The 21,418-nt window shown below is 51.1% G+C and overlaps 1 protein-coding gene across 1 annotated transcript in view; it reads right to left on the bottom strand.

Moving 5' to 3' along the window:
* Positions 1-1,971: 1,971 nt before the first annotated feature.
* The window catches only part of Otog (otogelin), a 67,747-nt gene continuing 48,300 nt past the window's right edge, over positions 1,972-21,418 (bottom strand). Inside the window, exons 40-56 of the mRNA XM_040736065.1 lie at positions 17,759-17,942; positions 15,077-15,297; positions 14,783-14,921; positions 13,221-13,415; positions 12,808-13,020; positions 12,232-12,336; positions 12,002-12,109; positions 11,571-11,672; positions 11,277-11,375; positions 10,288-10,328; positions 9,112-9,187; positions 8,812-8,990; positions 8,101-8,205; positions 7,848-7,967; positions 6,995-7,040; positions 3,568-3,647; positions 1,972-3,476 (exon numbers count right to left, since the gene is read on the bottom strand). Of these exons, the coding sequence (XP_040591999.1) occupies positions 3,276-3,476; positions 3,568-3,647; positions 6,995-7,040; positions 7,848-7,967; positions 8,101-8,205; positions 8,812-8,990; positions 9,112-9,187; positions 10,288-10,328; positions 11,277-11,375; positions 11,571-11,672; positions 12,002-12,109; positions 12,232-12,336; positions 12,808-13,020; positions 13,221-13,415; positions 14,783-14,921; positions 15,077-15,297; positions 17,759-17,942 (2,214 nt within the window). The 3' untranslated portion in view covers positions 1,972-3,275. The remainder of the gene's footprint in view (positions 3,477-3,567; positions 3,648-6,994; positions 7,041-7,847; positions 7,968-8,100; positions 8,206-8,811; positions 8,991-9,111; positions 9,188-10,287; positions 10,329-11,276; positions 11,376-11,570; positions 11,673-12,001; positions 12,110-12,231; positions 12,337-12,807; positions 13,021-13,220; positions 13,416-14,782; positions 14,922-15,076; positions 15,298-17,758; positions 17,943-21,418) is intronic.

The following is a 21,418-nucleotide window of genomic DNA, read 5'->3' as shown; positions in this document are numbered from 1 at the left end:
TTGAACATGAATCACTCCATCACAATGTCCTCATTGATTTCCACAGGAAGAGGATTAAGCCCTGAAAATCGGGGCGGGCACTTGAGCCTGCACCGAGGAGAATAGGATGGCTCCGCAGCTCACAGCCCCCTGGTGTTTGCAAATACGTCACAGGGTTTGCAGGCTGGGCAGCCGCCCTGCTTGGCCACCAACCCTCTGAGTGACTGGGTTGGCTGTGGCCTTGTTTCCCTACATTGGGACATGTGGCTTCTGAATTTGTGTGGTTCCATGTCCCGTGCAGAGTGAGGAAGAGTTAGGGAAGGGGATGTTGCAGACGTTCCTGGAGTCCTGGGTCTCGTCTGGTCCATGCATCTTGTGCACAGCAATGACCACTGGGGTCCTGGGAACTAAAGGGCTATTTCAGGACCAAAGGTGCCATTGAGTTACTTGCACAGAACAGCCAGGAAGGGTTGTACTCAGCTATGACAACCCTTCAAAGTCATGAGGTCAGTTCAAATGAGAATGTGAGTCCCACGTACAGGCAATGAAGGAGGTGGGTTCTCTGGAAACCGACTCATAATTTGCCTTTTTTATGTAACATACACTGGGTAGTCCAACCAGTCAGTTTACTAGAGGGGTGCATAGTAGTCTATAGTGTGACTGCTCCAGCTTATTTAATTGTTCCCCATTGGTAGGAACCTACCATTGGTATCTGTTCTCCAACTTAGGACCATGCTACAGCCTGCACCCTGACTGGGCTTTCTTTGTTGGGTTCCTGCTTTAGATGCTGTTTCCTACTGCAGCTGCTATGACAAAAAAAAATCAGACTTAGGGCCTTAAAGCCATGCAAAAATATGCTCTCACAAGTCCTGGCTCCAGGCCTCCTTGTCCTTGATTTGAGCCTGGTAAAACCAGAAGGCTTGTATTCTTCCTAGAGGCTCTACACTGTGTGTGTGTGTGTGTGTGTGTGTGTGTGTGTGTGTGTGTGTGTGCGTGCGTGTGTGTGTATGCATGTGTGTATGTGTTTGTGTATGTATGTGTTCATGTGGGAATGTGTATTCTCTATACATGTATATATGTGTGTGTATGTGCATGCATGTGTGTATGTTATGTATGTGTGCATGTCTGTAGTGTACATGTGTATATGTGTGTATGTTCTGTGCAAGTGTCTGTCTGCATGTATATATGTGGATATATGTAGTGTACATGTGCATATGTGTAAGTGTGTGTGTACTATGTACATGTGTGTGCATATATATGTGTGTGTGTATGGGTGCCCACGTGTGTGTGTGTGTGTGTGTGTGTGTGTGTGTAAAGGTCAGAGCTCCATTGGCTCCATTTTTGCTCCTCATCAGAACATGGGTCTATGTTTTTTGAGACAGAGTCCTCTCACTGGCCTAGAGCTCCCTAGCTAGGCTAGGCTGATGGGCCAGTGAGCCCCAGCCACTTTCTCAGTGTCGGGACTACAAACATACCCCATCATACCCAGCTTTAAAAAAACAGTTTTCTTGTGAGTATGAGTGTTCTGCCTGAATTTGTGTGTACACCACATGCATGAACTGAGCCCAAATCTTGGAGAGCAACACATGCTCTTAATTGCATAGCTATCTCTTTACCCCTATGCCTGGCTTTCTAAAGTAGTCAAGGACTGAATTCTGCATGCTTGCGTGCAAGCACTTTCCTGAGTCATCTCCCCAGCTGGGGTGGCTTGAATGAGAATGGCCTCTGTGGGCTCATATGTTTGAATACTTAGTCTCCAGCTAGTAGAACTTTTGGGAAGGGCTATGAGGTGTGATCTTGTTGGAGACAATGTGTCACTGGGGTTGAGCTTTGAGGCTTCAAAAGGATTTCGCAATCCCTAGTTCTCTCTGTGTCTCCCAGTTGTGGATCAAGATGTGAGCTCTCAGCTGTCCCTTTGCTCTGCCGTCATGGACTCTAGCCCCCTGAAACCATAAGCCAAATTAAACACTGCCTTTTCTAAGCTGCCTTAGTCATGATGTTTCATCACAGCAGTAGACAACTAACTAAGACACCAGCCCAGAAACCATGCCTTGAATTCCAGTTTCTAGAAGCGGCCTGGATCTCTTGGGTGTTATCCTGAGATGCTTGCAAGACCTCTCACAGTTTATTGATATATGAACAAAGTACAGGAGAGTTACAGAGGCAAAGCAGATGTGGGACGGTCCTGACACAGTGCCTTTACCCCATAGGGGCGTCAGGGCAATGCTGGGACCTGAACAGCATCAAGTCATAACTTTTGAGACCACGTAGCACAAAGCAGTGCAAGAAGGAGGGGATCCGCGGAGTGGCACGGGGACAGGATCTCTAGCCCTGGTGTTGGGGAGAGGGGGCACTGTGGTTTGGAGACAAGGCTCTGACAGACACTCAGGGCTACTGGGGCTGCTCAATTACATGGCTGCATTTCCACTCTCCATCAACACAGTCCCAGGCAGCACTGAGACCAGAATTGGCTGAGCCACAATGAACATGTAGGTCCTTGCACAGACACACTTGCATACTCTTGGAGAAAAGACACAGAACTTCAGGCTGGAAGTGCTACCTACAACCTAGACCTACTTAGAGGGGTGGCATGGATACCTGGGCCCCGCTGAAGAGAACATTCTTCACTCATCTGCAAAGCTGGCTTGAGGTGGACATGTGACACACAGAGGCACAGACTTGGACCTGCTCTTCTAAATTCCAGAACATCAGGGTGCCCTGTGAGGCTGGAGAAGTCTAGCCTACTCCTCGGCCTCAAGCATACCCTCCTAGCTCTCTGTGGGCATCCCTGAGGCCCCACACTCATTCTCTTTGCTTTGGGAAGCACTAAGCCTCTTGAAAGAGGCCTGGATGTTACTTGAACCCTTTTTTCCTTTTACTATGCCCATCCCATTGCTAAGAGGGCCAAGAAAGAAGACGCCCACCAAATCTTAACCCTAGGCCAGCATTGGGCTCTGCATATCAGGAAAGTCTAAGTCCCTCCATCAAGAAACCCTAGTCAGAGTCACAAATGTACCAGGCCTTCAGCTGCTGGGTCTGCAGCCCCGCCCTGACCTCAAGCCATGTAGAGTTGAGTTCCAGAAGCCCTGAGGAATGGCACTTTCCCACATGCATGTGGAGGGTCCCAGAGAGGGAGCCAGGATGGGCAAGCATGGATGCCGCTCTCCATTGCACACACACATCACAAACAAGCTCTCTTCCACCTTTAACCTCTCCCCTCAGTCACCTAGGCCAGCGGAAAGGAGTACATGAGGGTGGTAGGGGTGATCCAGAGAGCCCCGGAGCCCAGCCAGGCCTCAGGACCACTGGCAGGCGCAGTCTGTGGGCTCCTGCACTGTGTAGGGCACCCAGGTGGCGTTGGCGGTACAGAAGAGCTGTACAGAGCGACGCTGCAGCCCCACCTCACGGCAGCACTTGCAGAAGCGGGCGTAGGCGTTGATGTTGTGATTGTAGATGCTGGCAGAAGGGCACCTCCCGTCACAAGACACCAGGTTCACCTGGGGATGAGCGTGTCAGCGAGGTAGCCTGGGGAAGGCCTGCCTCTCTGTGCCCTCTACCCCCCCCCGTGATGCCCATCCCTTCGCGCACAGGGGTGTTACTCCTGCAGTCATTCTTGCGGATGGTCATGCGGATGGTCACCTTCTTGCAGGAGCGTCCATCTTCCTTACCTGGTGGGGGAGGGGCAAAAGGGTCGTGCCCCAGACTGGCATCAGGCCAGGCCAGCCCGGGGTAGCTAATGTCACTCGAGGATGTTCCTTTTCCGGGTTGGTGCCCACACATTGATGCACCTCTCCAGTAAGGGGAAACCCTTTAACCAATGCCCTGGAGAGAGGGGCCGCCAAGGATGGCAGCAGCGTGAGCAAGTGAGACAGGAAAACACATGGGATGGCTAGGCAGAGCCTCGGGGCTCTGACCTGTGAGAAGATCTGAGACAAGGACAGGTGTCTCCACACCCACGCCCAACACTTAGCTGTCACCCCCGTTAGAGACCCTGCCTACATCTTCACGCCCTCCCTGAGCTTCAGTGTTTCTACTCCGAGAGGGCATCTAGCAGTAAGACGCTGCCATGAATGGAAACCTTGGGCCCAACCAGGATGCTCCACCCAGCAAGGCCCTTGGGGGCTCCACAGCTCTCAAGCAGGGATCAGGGACGTGGTTTCTTCTGCTGGCATCACAGCTCTCCCAGGCAGACACCCCCCCCCCTCCCTGAGCAGTTTTCTTCAATACCCCCCTCCCCCCGCAGGCCCCAGTGAAACCTCCCTAGATCCCCTCTTCTGGAAACTGCAATTCCCCTCCTCAGCCCTCCCTTGGCCTATTCTGTCCCGGGCACAGTCGGTCTGGCCAGAAGCACATCTGTAGTTTTGCTATGGAGGCCTAAGCTTGTAAGCTTCGGGGCCCTTGTCTACATGGCCTCCCTCACTGCAGTGTGAGTTCTGTTCTCAATGCGAGTGTTCTCTTTCACACCTCAGTGCAGACATGTAGCTGTGGGTTCTGGTTTGATGATCCCCACTCATGACCTGGACCCTGCACCCTATAATTCACTACACCCGTTCTTCTACCTCCCGAAAATGACATCCACAAAGGCCTTCTAGATGCCATGTCCACAGCTCCTGGGCCAGTGGCTGGCACACAGTGTCACTCATTAGTTATCTGCTAGAGGTTTGGACCTGCCCTGCAAGTCCACGGAACCAAAGGGAAACCAACAGGGCAGAATCCCTTCTCTTAACCTCTGAGACTGAGCAAGAGAGGCAGAAGAATCAAGGGCTGCCCTAGCCACAGCCCTGCGGGCCCTGGAATGAGGAAGGCCGAGTGTCCAGTAGGAGAAAGCAATGGTGGCCTTGGACGTAGGTGGGTAGCAGATAGGTGGGAGCTGCTGAAACTCAGGAGACGTTGCTCAGTACCCAGCATGAATGTGGGCTAAATGGCCTTCACTAAAGGCAAGGACTCTCCCTTTCCATCACCCCCAGAGCTTAGGGCCACCTAAAAGGGACACTTGGAAATAGCTACGCGTCTGCCTGCCTCCTGTCCTATGTACTTCTGAGACAAGTAACTGAGTGGCAGTGGACACTAGCCCACGGAGGAGTGGTAGATCTAATAGGGGCCATGGTAAACAAACCTTCTAGGAAAATGAAGAGAGAGGCATAGCCTCAGGCCACATGGGGGAACACAGGACTTTCAGGTTATGGGTCATAGATCAGCCAGTTAAGGACTGGAGCAGAGCCTCCAAGTAGTAAGTGATGTGGGCATAAAGGGGCTGAAAGCCTATGACCCTTTGGATGCAGGGTCTGAGCATCCTAGAAGGGCAGACATTGTGAGCCAAGGTCACACGGCTGATTAGTCCATTCAAATATATATATATATATATATATTATCAATTAAAGATGTGTTACATTCATTTATGCTGTGGAACATTTGTTTAATGATTCCAAGATGTAGTGCATTCTTTTTGTTTGTTTTTGGTTTTTCAAGACAGGGTTTCTCTGTATAACAGCTCTGGCTGTCCTGGGACTAGCTCTGTAGACCAGGCTGGCCTTTAACTCAGAGACATCCGCCTGCCTCTGCCTCCCAAGTGCTGGGATTAAAGGCGTGCACCACCACCATCACCCATCCGTGTTTCGTTCTTTTTTTTTTTTTGCTGCATTTGTTTAACTCTGAGAAGCTGTGTTACTTTACCTGTCTAAAACACCAAATTTGTCTAATAAAGATCTGACTCAAGAAAGCCAGTATCAGAGAGGGAGGACTGATGATCAAAGGGATTAAGACTGGGCTGGTTTAACCCCCAGAAACAGCTGACCAGACAAAGGTTAACTCTAGAATCCCAGGCATCAGCCTGGGAATCCAGCATGGGACTGATCAAGACCCCCTGAATCTGGGTGTCAGTGAGGAGGCCTAGGTAATCTATTGAGCCTTGGGCAGCAGATCAGTACCCATACCAAGTATACACACGGACTTTGGACTCCCATAGAACAATGTGAGGTGCACTCTCACCCTGAACTCTTGGGGAAGGGTCTAGGCCCTGCCCTATATGAAATGACAGACTATGGACACCCCCATGGAGGGCCTCACCCTCCCTGGGGGAATGAGGGGATAACGGGGGGGGGATGTGGGGAGGGCACGGGAGGAGGGGAGGGAAAGGGAGAGGGACCTCGTACTGACTTGTGAAGCAACCTTGTTTCTTATCTAAATTTAAAATGGAAAATAAAAAATATTAATAAAAAAAATGGTAAAAAAAAAAAAAAAGATCTGAATGGCCAATAGCAAGGATAGGCAGGGCTGCCAGGCAGAGAGAATAGACAGGAGAAGAAATCTGGGAAGAAAGATCAAGGAGCAAGGAGAGAAGAGGAGGTGGGTTCCAGGGACCAGCCACCCTGTCACACTGCCAGACACAGAGTAAGAAGGAAAGAAAAGATATACAGAAATAGAGAAAGATAGAAGTCCAGAGGCAAAAGAAAATGGGATAATTTAAGTTAAGAAAAGCTGGCTAGAAATAAGCCAAGCTAAGGCCAGAAGTAAGAATAAATCTCTGTGTATTTATTTGGGAGCTGGGTGGTGCCCCCCCCCAAAAAAGTATATGTGGTTAAGATGCTGGTTGTGAGTATTCAGGTTCCAGAAGCAAAGCATAAGACAGAGGTTTCCCTCTGACAGCCAGGGGTCTGGAAGCCTAAATCTCCCTAAGGAGGCACCTTCAAGACTAGGGCTCACGGCCACAGAGGAGAACCAAAAAGGGGCACAGAAGGAGACAGGGTGACTGGGGGGTGAATGGCTTCCTGACTATACTGGCTATTGTCTTTTGTCTCCAGAAAGAAGCAGAGGCCTTGTATTGGGACAAAACTCATGAACATAAGATCTCTGACCACCTAATTGTGCCAATGCCATGACTTTACCCTGAGAGCTACCATCATAGATACCAGACTGGGCACATAGCCTATGTGCTCACCGGCCCCACACATTGTACCCCAGATCTCCACCATGCCCCCCGCACACCGCACCCAGGGTCTCAACCATGTTCACTCACAGGTCCTACAGCATCCTTCCAAGGATGGTACCACAGAGCCGCCGACCTAGAGGGAGAAGAGGAGTGGGTGGGGAACCCATGCTCTAAGACTACAGCCAAGATTCCAGTGATAGGCAAAAACCGTCTCAGAGAGCTGATCTATAATCCTAGGATATCTACAAGGTCTAGGCCCGCCTGGACTACATAGTGAGTTCCAGGATAGCAGGAATACAAAATGAAATCCTGTGTCAAAAACCAACTAAATAAATAGCACATGAAGGGTCTAAGGCACGCTTCCTCCCACGGCTCCCCACGGCAGGAGCTCTGTAGGAGAGACCGAACCCAGGGCTTCTCGCGTGCTAAGCAAACATTGCACCCACAGAGCCACAGCCCTGTGTGTCTGTTGTCCAAAGAGGCAGAAATCTTCAATCGTCTATTATTAATCTCAGGAACCTTGTTCGTTCAACTTTTTGAGTTGCGTCCATACCAGTCAGGAAACATGTCATCCTACCACAGGACTATACCATGCATGTGTATAGAAGCCTGGTACACGTATGTGCAAGAGTGTGCCTGTCTGCACGTGTGTGGTGTGTGCACTGGCATGCTGAATGAAGTCCCTAAGGACTATGAGCGATCAACAACCCGGGATGAGTCCTGGAACACGGGATAATGTGATTGATTACATGCCTTGACGTGTGGTCACATGATGTGTAGATACGGGGTGTGACTGAGGAAAGCGTACATGGAGAGATGTGGATTTCGCATATAGTGCCAACAGAGGCCCCAGAGCACAGGACTCTGACCCAGACCCCCCACCAGTGAGACATGGTGCCTTGGCGTGACGCCAGCTGCAGGGGAAGGAGCAGACACTGACCTTGGCACACTCGGTTTCATTGAGCGGAGGGCAGCTGATGGGCGAGCGGACGAGTACGGCACCCAGGGGCGTGCTGCCACAATGATGGCGGGCACAGTCTGCAATCCAGGACGCACCAGGCTAGAGAACACATGCATGGGCAGTGAGAACTTCTGACCAAATGGGCAACATAGCCCGAGGACACCGATCTGTACCAAGCCCCGGTGTGGGGCCCGGAGAGGACGCTGGTCTTAGTGGCTTAGGGGCTGTTTACCAGGAAGAGGGAAGTGGTGCCATTGGGGAAGGTGAAGAGGCAGGACACGTTCCTGCAGGAGCCGCAGCAGGCAGCCAGGTCCCGTGGGTGGTCGTACTCCTGGTTCTGAGGGCCAGGGCAGAGAAGACGATTTCAGCCTCATGCCCTGGTGTCTGATGTCCGCGTGTCTCTGACAGAGCTCAGGGCTTGAACTCGGAAAGGAGACCCACAGCCTCCCTCCACTTGCGGCCAGGCAGGCAGGTCCTTCCTGTCTGTCTGAAGCCCCGTTACCACCAGCACCTAGACTCAGCCCAAGAACAAGGAGCCCCCACCATTGCAGAGGCAACACCGCAGTCATCAATGGTGGCAGCTTTGGTTCCAGACAGACCTCAGTTTGAATCTGAGTCCCTGCTGTGCTTTTGATTAACAACTCAACCTCTCCCGGGCTCAGCTGAGAGATGGGCATAATTCTAACCCCTTTCATTCCAGCAGTATTTATGTAGACCTTGGTAGAAACCAGGCTTCTACTTTCCCAGGCTTTAACTTAGTCCCTTTGCTCTTGGTGCCCACAAGAGCAAGCCGCCCCGGGCCCGGCTGGGCTCCCCTCCACAGAGGTCTCTGAAGGCTACGCTGATGCCTGCTCTCTAGACTTGATTTCTGGAGCAGGCAGCAACCTGCTGAGGATCTGCCAGCCCAGCCCTCATGACTACATGCACCCCAGATTGCCCCTACCGCCTCGCAGTGCATGTCACAAAGGACAGAGGTGACGTTGATCTGGTAGAAGCTGGTGAGAGGGTCCAGCACGTCCGTGCATCGGGATGTGTGACACACACCATCCGCTGAGAGCTCTACCACAGTCTGGCCTGGCTGCATCACCCCCAGCTCACGGCTCAGGCACACGGGGGCTTTCACTGCATGGGTGAAGGGAGAGGGACTGTCCTGGAGAGCCCAGCCACCCATCCCGGCCCCTCCCAGACTACCCAGCTGAGGGTCACCTCCCTAGCCCCCCACATCTGCCCCTTTCCCACTCACCGCACTCGTACTTGGCACAGCCGCACACGTTCTCCACGCTGCGCATGAACCCCTCGTCCAGCTGGGACTTTTCCCACTGCGGGTGACAGAGGCAGTCAGCATCCGGAGTGGGCAGCCTAACGCCACTCTCAGAAACAGCCCGCTACTTGGTCTGTGGGCACCGGGCAGAAGAAGATGGCAAACTTGGGGTCTCTCAGCACCCAGAAGCTCAGCCACTCTCCCACTATCCAGCTTCCGGTCGTCAGAGCCCCTCTTGGCTTTCACCTTGCCCACGTCCTAGCTTCTTTACCGGTTTCAGGAGAGAAGATTGGGATGGTGAGGGGATGCAGGAAAGAAAATGTGTCCTGGGATGATGCAGGGGGCCATAAATCAGACACAGACTGCCATCACTTTACACACACACATGCAGACTGGAGGTTAAAGGTCCACAAGACTCTAATCCTGGCTCTGTCATTTACCAGCTTCATGACCTTAATTTCAGCATCCTTGTTTATATAATTGAGATCATCACAGAATCAATCTCTCAAACTTGTTGTAAAAATTAACAAGATAATTCATTAAAAAGACCTGAGAAAGTTTAGGCCTAGGGTAAGATCTCTCAGTAGCTGGCACTGTGATTATCACCAACCCCACCAACATCACCACTATCACTATCCTCATCACCATCATCTCTGCCTTCATCTCTTCACCATCTGACCATCCTTCCACCAACTCCACCATCATCACCATCCTCATCACCATAACAACCACCTTCATCATCTTCACTGCCCCAGCCATCCTCCCCCAACTCCACCATCATCACCATCACAACCACCTTCATCATCTTCACCGCCACAGCCATCCTGCCCCAGCCCTACCATCATCATCCTTGGCCTTCATCATTGCCCCCATCCTGACCGTCCTCCCTACCATCTCCACCATATTTACCACCACCCGCAGGGTCAGCGTGCTTATTCCTCAGCACAGTTGTGACACATGGCCAAGCTGAGTCTCCAAGGAAGGGGGACGCAGTGCCCAGAGCGAGGGGCAGAGCTTAGGACATTTGTGCTGACTTGGAATCCATGGCTCTCTGTACTAGGTTAAAGGAAGAGCCTCCAGAAGAGGGGAAAGAAAAGAGAAGAAAGGAAAAGAGAAACAGACCAGTAAGGGTGGGAGAGACAGGCAGGATCTCCATACCAGATGGCATCTGGGCACAGGGATTGTGTCACAGTCACACTCTGAAAAACACAAGAAGCCAGAACCTACCTCACAGAGATGTTCAGACACTGCACTGAAGACCAGTTCCTCCTGAGGCATAACTCCAAGCCTGGCCCATCCCCAGGAGGTGGGCAGAGAAATACCATCCTCCCTTCGCCCTCACACACAGGGGACGGGGCTCCCCTGCTCAGGTAGGTGGGCAGTCCTGACACTCACACTCCTGACTGGGTGTGGAGGGGCTTGAAGCGAGTAGACAGAACACTCATAGATTTCCCTTTGCCTCTCCCCTGTAAGCAGACCTCTCCAGGACTAAATGCTGCAAGCTACAACTTCCTTCCCCTTGCATTTTCCACAGGTGAGTTCCGTCACTGAGCTCTGCCAGAAAGGCCTTGATGGGGCAGGTCTACCTGTGCAGAGTGGCCTGGAGGCACTGGAACTAACGTAAGGGGCACACCAGCTTTAGCTTTGAGGACCAAGGGCCACAGGCCAGAGCAGCTGGAATAGTCTCTTCTGGGTCACTGGCTCATACAACATGGGATCTAAATGCTTCCTAGACGGCTGGCTTGTTCTGTGCTCTAAAGACAGCATGAGGAATAAAGATGAGCATGATTCCACCCTCAGGAATCACATATTCTAGTGAGGTCTGGAAAAGGCATCTGAAAGCCAGCAGCAGAACTGTCTTCCAACTTGCTTTGTGTAAAGCTCACTGCCGTTCACTATGGATCGCAGATGTTACTATTGACCTTCCAAGAAGACCTGAGTGCGGGGACTACACTTACTATCAGGCAGTGGCAAGAAGGACACGCTGAATGAGAAACCATCCGTTATCCTGGGTAGGAGGCTGTCAGGTTGCTGCATGCTCAGAGTGAGGCAGGAGGAGGGGAGTCCTGCCCACAGCCTGGGAGACCGACCCCAGCAAAGCTGAGGTGATGGGGGCTCTTCCCCACCCATACCTGCCTGAAACTCACCACAGGACTTGTAGGGGCAGCAGCGGTCTGGGCTCCACACCTCCACCAGGGACGTGCCTAGGCCACACTGTACCTGTGGGCAGCGGAAGCTCTCACACACTGGGGTGCATGCGGCAGGAGCGGGAGAGACAGGTGACAAATTAGTCTCTGATACCTCAGACTTCATAAGTGCTCAGGGTGCAGAAGGGCCAGGCGGGGTGCCCCAGCCCCTGTTTATACCCCTACAGTGTACCCAGATGCCCCCAGGGCAGGAGTCTCTCACAGAGCTCCTGCCTTTTCATGTGTGGGACTCACCACACTGGTACAGAGGGCAGCAGAGGTCCGTGGTGTTCCTGTGTACAGTGAGCGCCTCTCCTTCTTGACACTCGGGGATGGGATCTGGACACTTGCCACAGCCTGCGGGGACCGAAGGGTCACCACTGTCATAGAGCTCCCTCTCATAGTGAGGGGAAGGGCACCTAACCAGCCCGAAGCAGTATTTAGGGTCTCAGGTAGCCTGGCATCAGAGTCTACATGGTCTTCCATGTCAACCCACAGTAGGGCACTGAAAACACTGATTGCGTGGGCTCCGTAACCCAGCAGCAGCACGGGACCCGTTTCTCTCTGTCCCGCGTGGCTTTCTGGGTAGTGGCTTCATCCTTCTCCTTCCACCCCAGCCCTTCCTCTCAGTGACCCGCAGAAGTAGGAATGAGGAAGGGGCTGATGTGGAGCCCACGGCCACCCACCACAGAAGTGGGATGTACAGCAGGAGTCCCCCAGGCGGCCGGCGATCAAGACCTGGTCCTGGCGACAGGTGGGGACCTGCTCATCCTCACATAGACCAGGGTCACACTCTGAGGAAAAGAGAATGTGAGCTGGGAAGGCAGGCCCTGCCCAAAGATCCACGCAGGACTCCGAACCCGGGGCACAGCCCAAGCTTCTCAGGCTCACCCACTCTCGGGCCCCAACCTCTTACCGCAGCTGTAGCTGGGACAGCAGGAGTCCTCCTGGAAGTGGGTGATGAGTCTGTGGCCCGGGCGGCAGGTGGGGGCAAGGCCCTCGCACAGAGTCTGGTTACACACTAGGCAGCAGGCCACACAGCCTGTTACCTGGAGGCCAGTGTCCTCCCTGCTCACCCGCACCTCTGGATGCCTGGACACTAGGGCTCCTCACACTCCCTGCCTCACCCTCACTCTTAAACAGCTGCAGAGACCACAGGAGCAACAGACATCCATCTAGGTGTACTGTGTGCTAGTCAGCATCGTGGCGGGTGCCAAGAGCAGCCGAGCAGCCTCCCCTTACAGGAGAACCAGCCATGGTGCAGCCCGTGAGAGCGATGTATGGCGTGAGCTTACAGGTCCCAGGCCTCTGCCCCCTCCACTCCTGCCCCCAAAGCCTGGTTCTTACTTCCCCCGGTGAACATCCCAAAAGATGCTTTAATGTTCCAGCCTGTCCTGACAATTTTCCAGTTGTCATGGTCACACAACAGGAACAACTGGAGCCTGTTGCTAGCTTGTAGTTGAAGGCCAGGGAAGTCGAGAGCCAGGCTCACCACACACACTGCCGAGGCAGCAGGGGTCCTCTGTGGGCTGTAACAGGATCACTTCTCCAAAGCGTGGGCAGCTCTCAGGTCGGGGACCAGGGCAATCCAGGTCCACAGGTATGATGGTGTCTGGGGCCTGGCACTGCTGTTGGCAGCAGCCACTGAGGGAACTGTTCCAGGTTTCCCCCAGGGCACGCGGCTCTCCTGTGCTGTCAGTGCAGGCTGCAAATGGACCACATTGGGGCGCAGGAGACTAAGGACTGCACTGTCTCAGGCTAGGACCCCTCTCATCTAAACATGAACCATCCCAAGGCAGACTTGGAAGGGTGCGAAGGGGCCTCTGCCATGGTCTGCCGGAAGCAAAGGAGGCCCTAGTGTGAGACTGGGCTTGGGGGACCCATCTGGGACAGGCAGGGACCTACCACACTTGTCCTCGGGGATGCAGAGTGCAGAGTAGCGCCGGTGCAGAATGGTGCCCTCTGAGCATACGCAGCCCTCACCCAGCACTTGGCACCTCTCTGGGTCCAGTGGGCCTAGTATCCCATCCTGGCATGACTCAGGGGGCTCACAAGCTGCTACACATGCCTGGTAGGTAGAGTCACTGGAGCACAGGAAGGCTGTAGGGGCAAAATGGACATCAGGCCTAGTCTAGTTCCCAGGCAGGGATGCCTGCTGAGGGCAGCAAGAGTAGGGGAGTGAGGAGGAGCACAGAATACCACCCTGCCTCAACACTGGGCCTCCTTCCTCTAGACCAAATGCTGCCAATTGTCCGCTTTTCAAATAAAGTTTTATTGGAACACAAATGTGCCATTCATTTGTGTAATGTTGTTGGTGTTACTTCAGGTTTGTTTTTGTTCTGTTGATGCTGCTGAATCAGGGTTTCATGTCAGCCATCATGCCCCACTCATTTACATATGGTCTCTGTCTCTGCTCTGCAAGGGTAGAACAGAGTCCTTCGGACAGACCACACGGCTCACAAAGACAGTAGTCACTATCTGGCCCCTTGAAAACATTTGCCAACCCCTGGCTTTAGATCGGTGTTTTCCAGAGGTCTTGATGGGTGACAGTGGATCTGGGGTTATGGCCCAGTACACACAAGCATGCTGGGCAGAGTCCCATCCTACACCAAGTGAAGCCCAATGCTTTCCCAAGTTCCCCGTGTGACCAGCTGGATTGAAAATTGCTGCTACATTGAAAGAAAAGAGTTTACTGTGCATGATATACAGAGTGTTTTGTATTTTGTTGCATTTTTTTAAATGCTGGTGTTGCTTTCCTTAAATTGGCATCAGGATCCACGGCTTGAAAATTATTACTCTATATGTTTTAAGTCCTTTCCTTTTCACCTGTCACCTACAGACATGGCCTTCCCAGGAGCTGGCTCCAGCCTTTCTGGAAAGCAAATGCTCTGCCCTGTCTGGCCCGCCTTTAGCAGGACGGAGGTGAGGGAGAAGCAGATCTCATTTCTGTCTTCAAGGAGGGAGGAAGAGATCCAGAGATGAGGAAGGTGAGCCGGAGTTAAGCACAGGGAGCTAACAGGCAGTAATCGTGTGACAGGCAGGTGTGGAGAAGTGGACACTTGCTATCTCTTATTGACCCAAGGCTCTTCAGAAGGGAACAAATACTACCGTCGCCGTTGTATAGAGAAATGACTCAAATAAAAAAACAACAGATTAAAAAATTATTGCTATTGTTCATTAATTCAACAAAAGGATTTGCTCACAAACTAATATCAAATATGTTGTGTATATAACAAAATTTAAACACAAATGTAAAAAATATTTATAAGCTCATCAATATACTTATGTTTTTGGTTGTGAGCCTAGCCTTTAGTGGCTGGGCCATCTCCCCAGCCCGTCATTAATATACTTAATGAATGAAGATATGACTAAGCTTGGGGAAGCGCTGACCTCGGGTGGCTCTGGGAGCCCCTTCACACACTAATGCACAGGAGAACCACAGGAGACGGCCCCCAGGCCCCACTCACGGCAGTAGTCGGAGCCCCGCCACTCGATGCACACGTGGAACTTGTGACACATGGCCACATAGACAGTAAGTGCCACACAGGGCTGCTGCACGTACTTGGTGTCCCGGATCCACAGCTCACAGAAGGACTCTGGGGAGACCTGGGCAAATGTATTAGGCCGTGCTGTCCATCCTGGTGCCCACACTCCAGGGCCCAGCTCTGCCTCACCCTGCCCAGAAGACATGGCGTCTCTGCAGGTGGCTGCTCCCTCCCCAGCCAGCCCGTCTCCCCATGCTGAGCTCCACGGGCACCTACAAAACGGTGGCAGGCACTGAAGGTGCGGTTGGACACCATACGAAGGCAGGGCGAGCAGTCGGCCGTGGCACAGCTGTCTGGCCGGAAGCGGGTCTGGCCCTCTGAGGTCAAGGAGCTGGGCACCTGCCAGCTGTCCAGAAAGGGAGCGGGGTCCTCTGCCTCACCCACCACAGAGCCATCCTTCAGGGTGAGGTCATTGGCTGCGTCTGCATCACAGATACCTGAAGGAGGCACAATGGTCCCAGTAGACACAAAGAACACTGTCACCCCGAGGCCTCGGTTCTCCCTCAGAGCAAGCATCAGCCAGTTCTGAAAGGTGTCACAGCTATCTGCCACATGGCAGGTAAGGAGAGTGGGATCAGGGATCCAGGGCACCTTCTGGAAAGTGTACACCAAAATGTTTAGGGACGCAGGACACAGTGTTTTGAACTTATTTTAAAATGGTTCAGGGAAACATGCATACATGCCTATACACACGTGTACATAGTACATATACATATGAACTATATATGTGTGTATTAGAGAGAGAGAGAAGCAAAATGTGAACAATCGCTCCATCTAAGTAAAGGCGGCGGGAATCCTTTATCCTACTTTTCAATCTCTGTGTCTGACACATCAGAATAAAGCGCTGTCTCCTAAGAACCTGCTCCAGTGGAGGCTGTTAACCCTCATGGCTGTTTCCTTCTCTTTCTGGAATCAGCCATCCGTTTTCCCCGACTTTCTTGCAGCTGGATGTGACTGTGTGACTGAGCCCAGCCAATGGAAGGTGAGCTAAGGTGAAGGGCACCTACTCCCTGGTCCACAGAAACTACCGTCTCCCTATGCAGAGTTGGAAGCTCACTCTGAACGTTGGAGAGCGGTAGGAAGGAGGGAATCTGGGCACCAGTCGCCACTGGGGAAGTCACGTTCTCAGGAAATACACTTCTGGCATGTTGGGCACTGAGGTGAGGGCAAGGGTGTGACTTCTCACTACCGTGTCTCACAGGACTGCACTCCCACGCCACCCTGACCTCTTTCAGTCCAGATGCGTGTTCTCCTTGCCTGTGCTACTCTTCCTGCCTACAACGCTTCCTCGAATGCCTTCATCCCAGGTGCCTCCCACCTACCCGCGCCCCTCCTGTGTCTGCGCAACAGTTACTGGCCTGCAGGAATGTGTCACAGAAGACTTTAGCTGAGTACCAAGGGGTCTCCTTTTCCAAGTCTCACTGATCTCAGCACTCCCTCGGTTGCCTAGCAGGGGCCCAGCGTATGTGTCAAGGGAGACATGTAAACGGTCTCAGCGTATGTGTCAAGGGAGACATGTAAACGGTCTCAGCGTATGTGTCAAGAGAGACATGTAAACGGTCTGTTTGCCATTCCTCATCTTCAACCACTTCTGCAAACTTTATGTTTGCATTACTTGAGGCAAAATTCTTTTATTTTTATTAACTTTCTTGATAGTGACATCGTAGCTCTGGGTTTTGAATCACCAAGGGGCATCCCCAAAGTATCCCATTACCAGAGGTAAACAGAGTATGGCAGAAAAGAAGAGGAAGATGATGATGGTGGTGGTGGTGGTGGTGATGTTGGTGGTGGTGGTGATGGTGATGGTGATGGTGGTGATGATGATGGTGGTGATGGTGGTAGTAGTGATGGTGGTGATGGTGGTGATGGTCATGGTGATGGTGGTGGTGATGGTGGTGGTGGTGATGGTGATGGTGGTGATGATGATGGTGGTGATGATCATGGTAATGGTGGTGATGATGATGGTGGTGGTGGTGATGGTGGTGATGGTAGTAGTGATGGTGGTGATGGTGGTGATGATCATGGTGATGGTGGTGATGATGATGGTGGTGGTGGTGGTGATGGTGGTGGTGATGGTGGTGATGGTGATGATGATGGTGGTGATGGTGGTAATGGTGATGGTGATGATGATGGTCATGGTGATGGTGGTGGTGGTGATGGTGGCGGTGGTGGTGGTGGTGATGATAGTGGTGGTGGTGATGGTTGTGTATATGAAAGGAAAGATGTTTTGCCAGCAAGAATGGAAGCTCCACAGAAGAGAACTTTATTTGTTTTGCTTCCCAGGGCAGGCACTTAGAGGACAGGCAGAGACAATGCCTATGTCACCCACAGTCAGAATCAGCAGCCTGCCATCAAGTGTCTGCAGGGAGCAGCCCCCTGCTCCCAGGCTCCTCCTGCACCTGTGTTCCTAGTTAACACTCTGTCTTTCAGACTGCAGCCATGCTGTGGTCTGAGGACCCTAGCTGTGATGTCATGCAACTCTGCCATGTGCCATCAGACAGCCACTTGACCTCTGAGGCCCCGCCTGTCTCTGGTTCAGTGAAGACACTGTGGGCCACTTCCCAGGATGGCCGTGTGACTGACCTGGAGCAAATAATCTTAAAGAGTAGAAGTGTCTGGCAAAGGGCCCCAGCACACGCAGACAGGAAGGATTATCTGGCATTAGGAAGCCATCAGAGACGCTGACAGACAAACCTAGCTGAAGTGACAGTTGGCGAGGAAACCCTGCTATTCCCTGCTAACAGCCTCAGCCCCAGACATAGACATTAGGCTTTCCTGCACTGGCAATTCTGTTGGTCGCACCTCTGGCCCGACACCCTGTCGCAACTTATCCTGATCCAAGAGAACCTCCCTGGTGCCAGAGAGGCACCACCCTCCCCCAGCTGGGTCCCACCTCACCACACAGGCCACGGCCCTGGGCCTTGCTGGCTTTGCTGGCTTCCAGGATCATGAGTCCCGAGCTGTGGAGCCACTGGATCTGGATGTGTGAGGGTGTCCGGATGATGTACATATGGCCTGTATCCTCAATTCGGAAGCCATACCTGCTCACTGGTGACCACACAGCCTGCGAGTCCACGGTCACCTTAGGGGGTGAGGAGTTACGAGCATGGTTCTTACCTGTCTGTACTACCACATACCCACCACTCAGATACCCACTTATGCATTCACCCACTCATCTGTCAGTCCACCTGCTTATTTATCCGCACATCCAACTGTCTGCCCACCTGCCTACACACCCACCTATCTTTTCATTATCGTTCTGTCCATCGGCCCTTCTGACAAACACTAGGCGCCTCCTATGTGCCAGGCAGCTTGGGGCACATGCATCCAAGGCTCATAACCTGGAGTTCAAGCCTCTGGCAGTACAAAGAGGAAGGCTGGAGTATCAGAGAGTTGGGACCTTCCCAAAGGCATGGTTTTTGTTTTTGTTTGTTTGTTTTTGGCTCCTGAACATAGTCTAACAGAACATGGGAGAATTTATGGGCAAAACCCAATGAAACCAGAACTGTACCAGCAGGAGGCAGGCTGTATCTCATTGCCTGCATAAACACGAATTCCCATCCCTTCTAAACACTTCCTTATTTGCTGGCAATGCTCAGACACTTTCTCCTGAGAGATTTTCTCTACAGCCTTGAGGGTAGATACTCCCTCCCCAGCATCAGCTTCATTCTGTGCTGACTGTCCTGGAGGAATGACGCCCTTCCATGGTTAAGGTCACCGTTAGATTGTGGTTTTCTTCAGGCAGGAACTGTGTCTGATTCTTTGAATTCCCAGCGCTTGCCTTTGAGCTTGGGCTTCACTTGGGGCTCATCTGTTAAATGGTCAGCACAGCTCAAGCTACAGCGTCTACTGCAAACTGACAAGGGTTAAAGTGTGTGTAGCGTGGAGTAAGAGTTGATTGAGTTTTATGCTATAAAACTAAAAGACAGGAAAAACTAAGATTATAAAATATTTATTATGGTTTACCATCTTCCATTCAGGAATAGACCATTTTACTAATCCACAAATTACCCAGCATGTAAGTACTAAACCACAGCAAGAAGAACCTTTGTTCAGGAGCCAGAAACCTGTGGCTTTGGGAAGGTCCCAACTCTCTGATACCTCCAGCCTTCCTCTCTGTACAGCCAGAGGCTTGAATTCCAGGTTATGAGCCTGACCCTCTGTATCTGAAGCCTGAGCCCCTGGGATTCTACAGACCTAAACAGTCCTATAAGGAATAATGAGACTGAAGCAATCGTTTAAAAGTCTCCCAAGAAATATGAGCCCAGGACTAGACAGATCCATGGCTAAATTCTGCCAGAACTTTAAAGAATTAATGCCAATGCTCCTCAAACTATTCCTAAAAACAGAGAGGGAAAGAACGCTACTAAACTCATCTTACAAAGCTAATATTACTCTAATACTAAGTTGGCTAAGAACATGACAAAAAAAGGCCAAAACTATAGACCAGTTTCCCTCATGACACAAAAAAACCCCTCAATAAAATACTTGCATACTAATTCAACTACACAGTAAACATATCATATGCCGGGATCAAATTGGTTTCGTTCCAGAATTGCAAGGATGATTCAGTATATACAAGTGAGGAAATGTGATACTGTATGTAAAGTGACTCATAGGTAGAAGTCACAAGATCATCTCAATGGATGCAGAAAAGGCCTTTCACCAGGCCCAGCATCTTCTAGTGATGAGAGCCCAGGAGAAACTAGGAATAGGAAGAACAATGAGGACTAGGTGATAAGCCCATAGGCAACATTGTATTAAATGGGGGAAACTAAAGTGCTTCTCCAAAGTCAGGGACAAACAAGGGTGTTCACTCCCTCAGCTCTTATTCAGTTCAGTGTTTGATTATATCCTGAGCAACAAGGCTAAAAATTGAAACAAAAGCAATGAAAATAAGAAGGAAAGTCCAAATCACATCATCGCCTCTTGCAGGTATTATGATTCCATATCTAAAACACCCTAAAGACTTCATCGCAAAGTTCTGGGACCTGATATTTCAGTTATGAGGCAGGAAAGCAATCCCATTCTCAACAGCCTCAAAACAAAGCAGAAATGTACTTAACCAAGAATGTGAATGTATCTACAATGAAAAACATGAGCCTCAACGAAAGAAATTGAAGATAGACCGTGAAAAGAGCATCCATGCTCATAGATTCACAGGACAACATTGTGCAAACGGTCATGTTACCAAGAACAATCTATAGATTTGATACAATTCTTGTCAAAATCCTGTCTTGACAGAGACAGAAAAACAATCCTAAAATTCACCTGGAAGCACAAAGGTCTCTGTATGGCCAAACAATCCTGAGAATAAAGAGCAACGCTGGAATGGCCACATAGTACCAGAGTACAGCCATGCTCAGATCCACAGCGGACAGGAAGAAAGGACGAGAGAGAGAAAGAAGGAAAGAAGGGGGAGGGAGGAGGAAGAAGGAAGAAAGGAAAGGAAGGAAGGAAGGAAAGGAAGGAAAGAAGGAAGAAAAGAAGGAAAGAAGGAGAGGAAGGAAGGAAGAAAAGAAGGAAAGAAGGAGAGGAAGGAAGGAAGGAAAGAAGGAAGAAAAGAAGGAAAGAAGGAGAGGAAGGAAGGAAGGAAAGAAGGAAGGAAGAAAGGAAAGAAGGAAGGAAGGAAAGAAGGAAAGGAAGGAAGGAAAGAAGGAAGGAAGGAAAGAAGGAAAGGAAGGAAGGAAAGAACAAAGAAACAAAAGCACACCTATCATAGCATGGACACAGAAATAGACGCAATCAATGGAATAGAAGAGAAGACCCAGAAATAAATGCACAGCTACAGCCACCTTCTTTTTGACAGACGTTTAAATGCACATTGGAGGAAAGATAGCCCCTTGAGCAGATGGTGTGGAGAAATCTGCAGATCCACATCTGCAAGATGAAAACTAGAGAGCTATCGCTCGCTACAGAGCTCACAACGGATCAAAAGTTTTACTGCAAGATGTGAAGAGAGGATGCGGCTAGAGGAGGACATAGGAAAACTGCTCCCGCACACAGGCAGAGACTGTCTGAAAAGGACTCCGGTGACGCTGGAAATGACAGCAATCTGACAAGTGAAGCTTCATCAGATTAAAGAGATCCTGCCAGAGTGAAGAGGCAGCTTGCAGAATGGGGGTGAATCTTGCCATTCATCTGAGAGGGAGACCAATACAGAGGCTGCCTGTGGAACTCAAAAATTAAACACGAAACACCAAATCACCCAGCCAACAGAAGGGAAACGAATTGGGCAGAGAATTATTTGACAGCGATTATATTTAAGGGCACATGGTCTTGCCAGGCGGGTGTTGCCAGTTACCTTCTTCCCCTGGCATTAAAATGAATGGAGCATCCTAAATCAAATAACTTTCAAGTGTATCATATTTTGCTTTATTTTATTTAATTTATTTTCTGAGCAGAGTCTCACTATGTAACCCCGGATGGCTTCACAGAGGCAGCAAGCCTCCTGCCTTTTCCTCCTGGTGCTGGGATTCCAGGCATGAGCCATCATTTCTTAAAAGAGGGTGTCTCCCAGTGCCTGCCCCTAATTACAAACAACTCCCAGGGCCCTTA

This window comes from Mesocricetus auratus, unplaced genomic scaffold, assembly GCF_017639785.1.
Source record: "Mesocricetus auratus isolate SY011 unplaced genomic scaffold, BCM_Maur_2.0 Super-Scaffold_100054, whole genome shotgun sequence".
Taxonomy (NCBI): Eukaryota; Metazoa; Chordata; class Mammalia; order Rodentia; family Cricetidae; genus Mesocricetus; species Mesocricetus auratus.
This window is presented reverse-complemented; position numbering and strand designations above follow the sequence as displayed.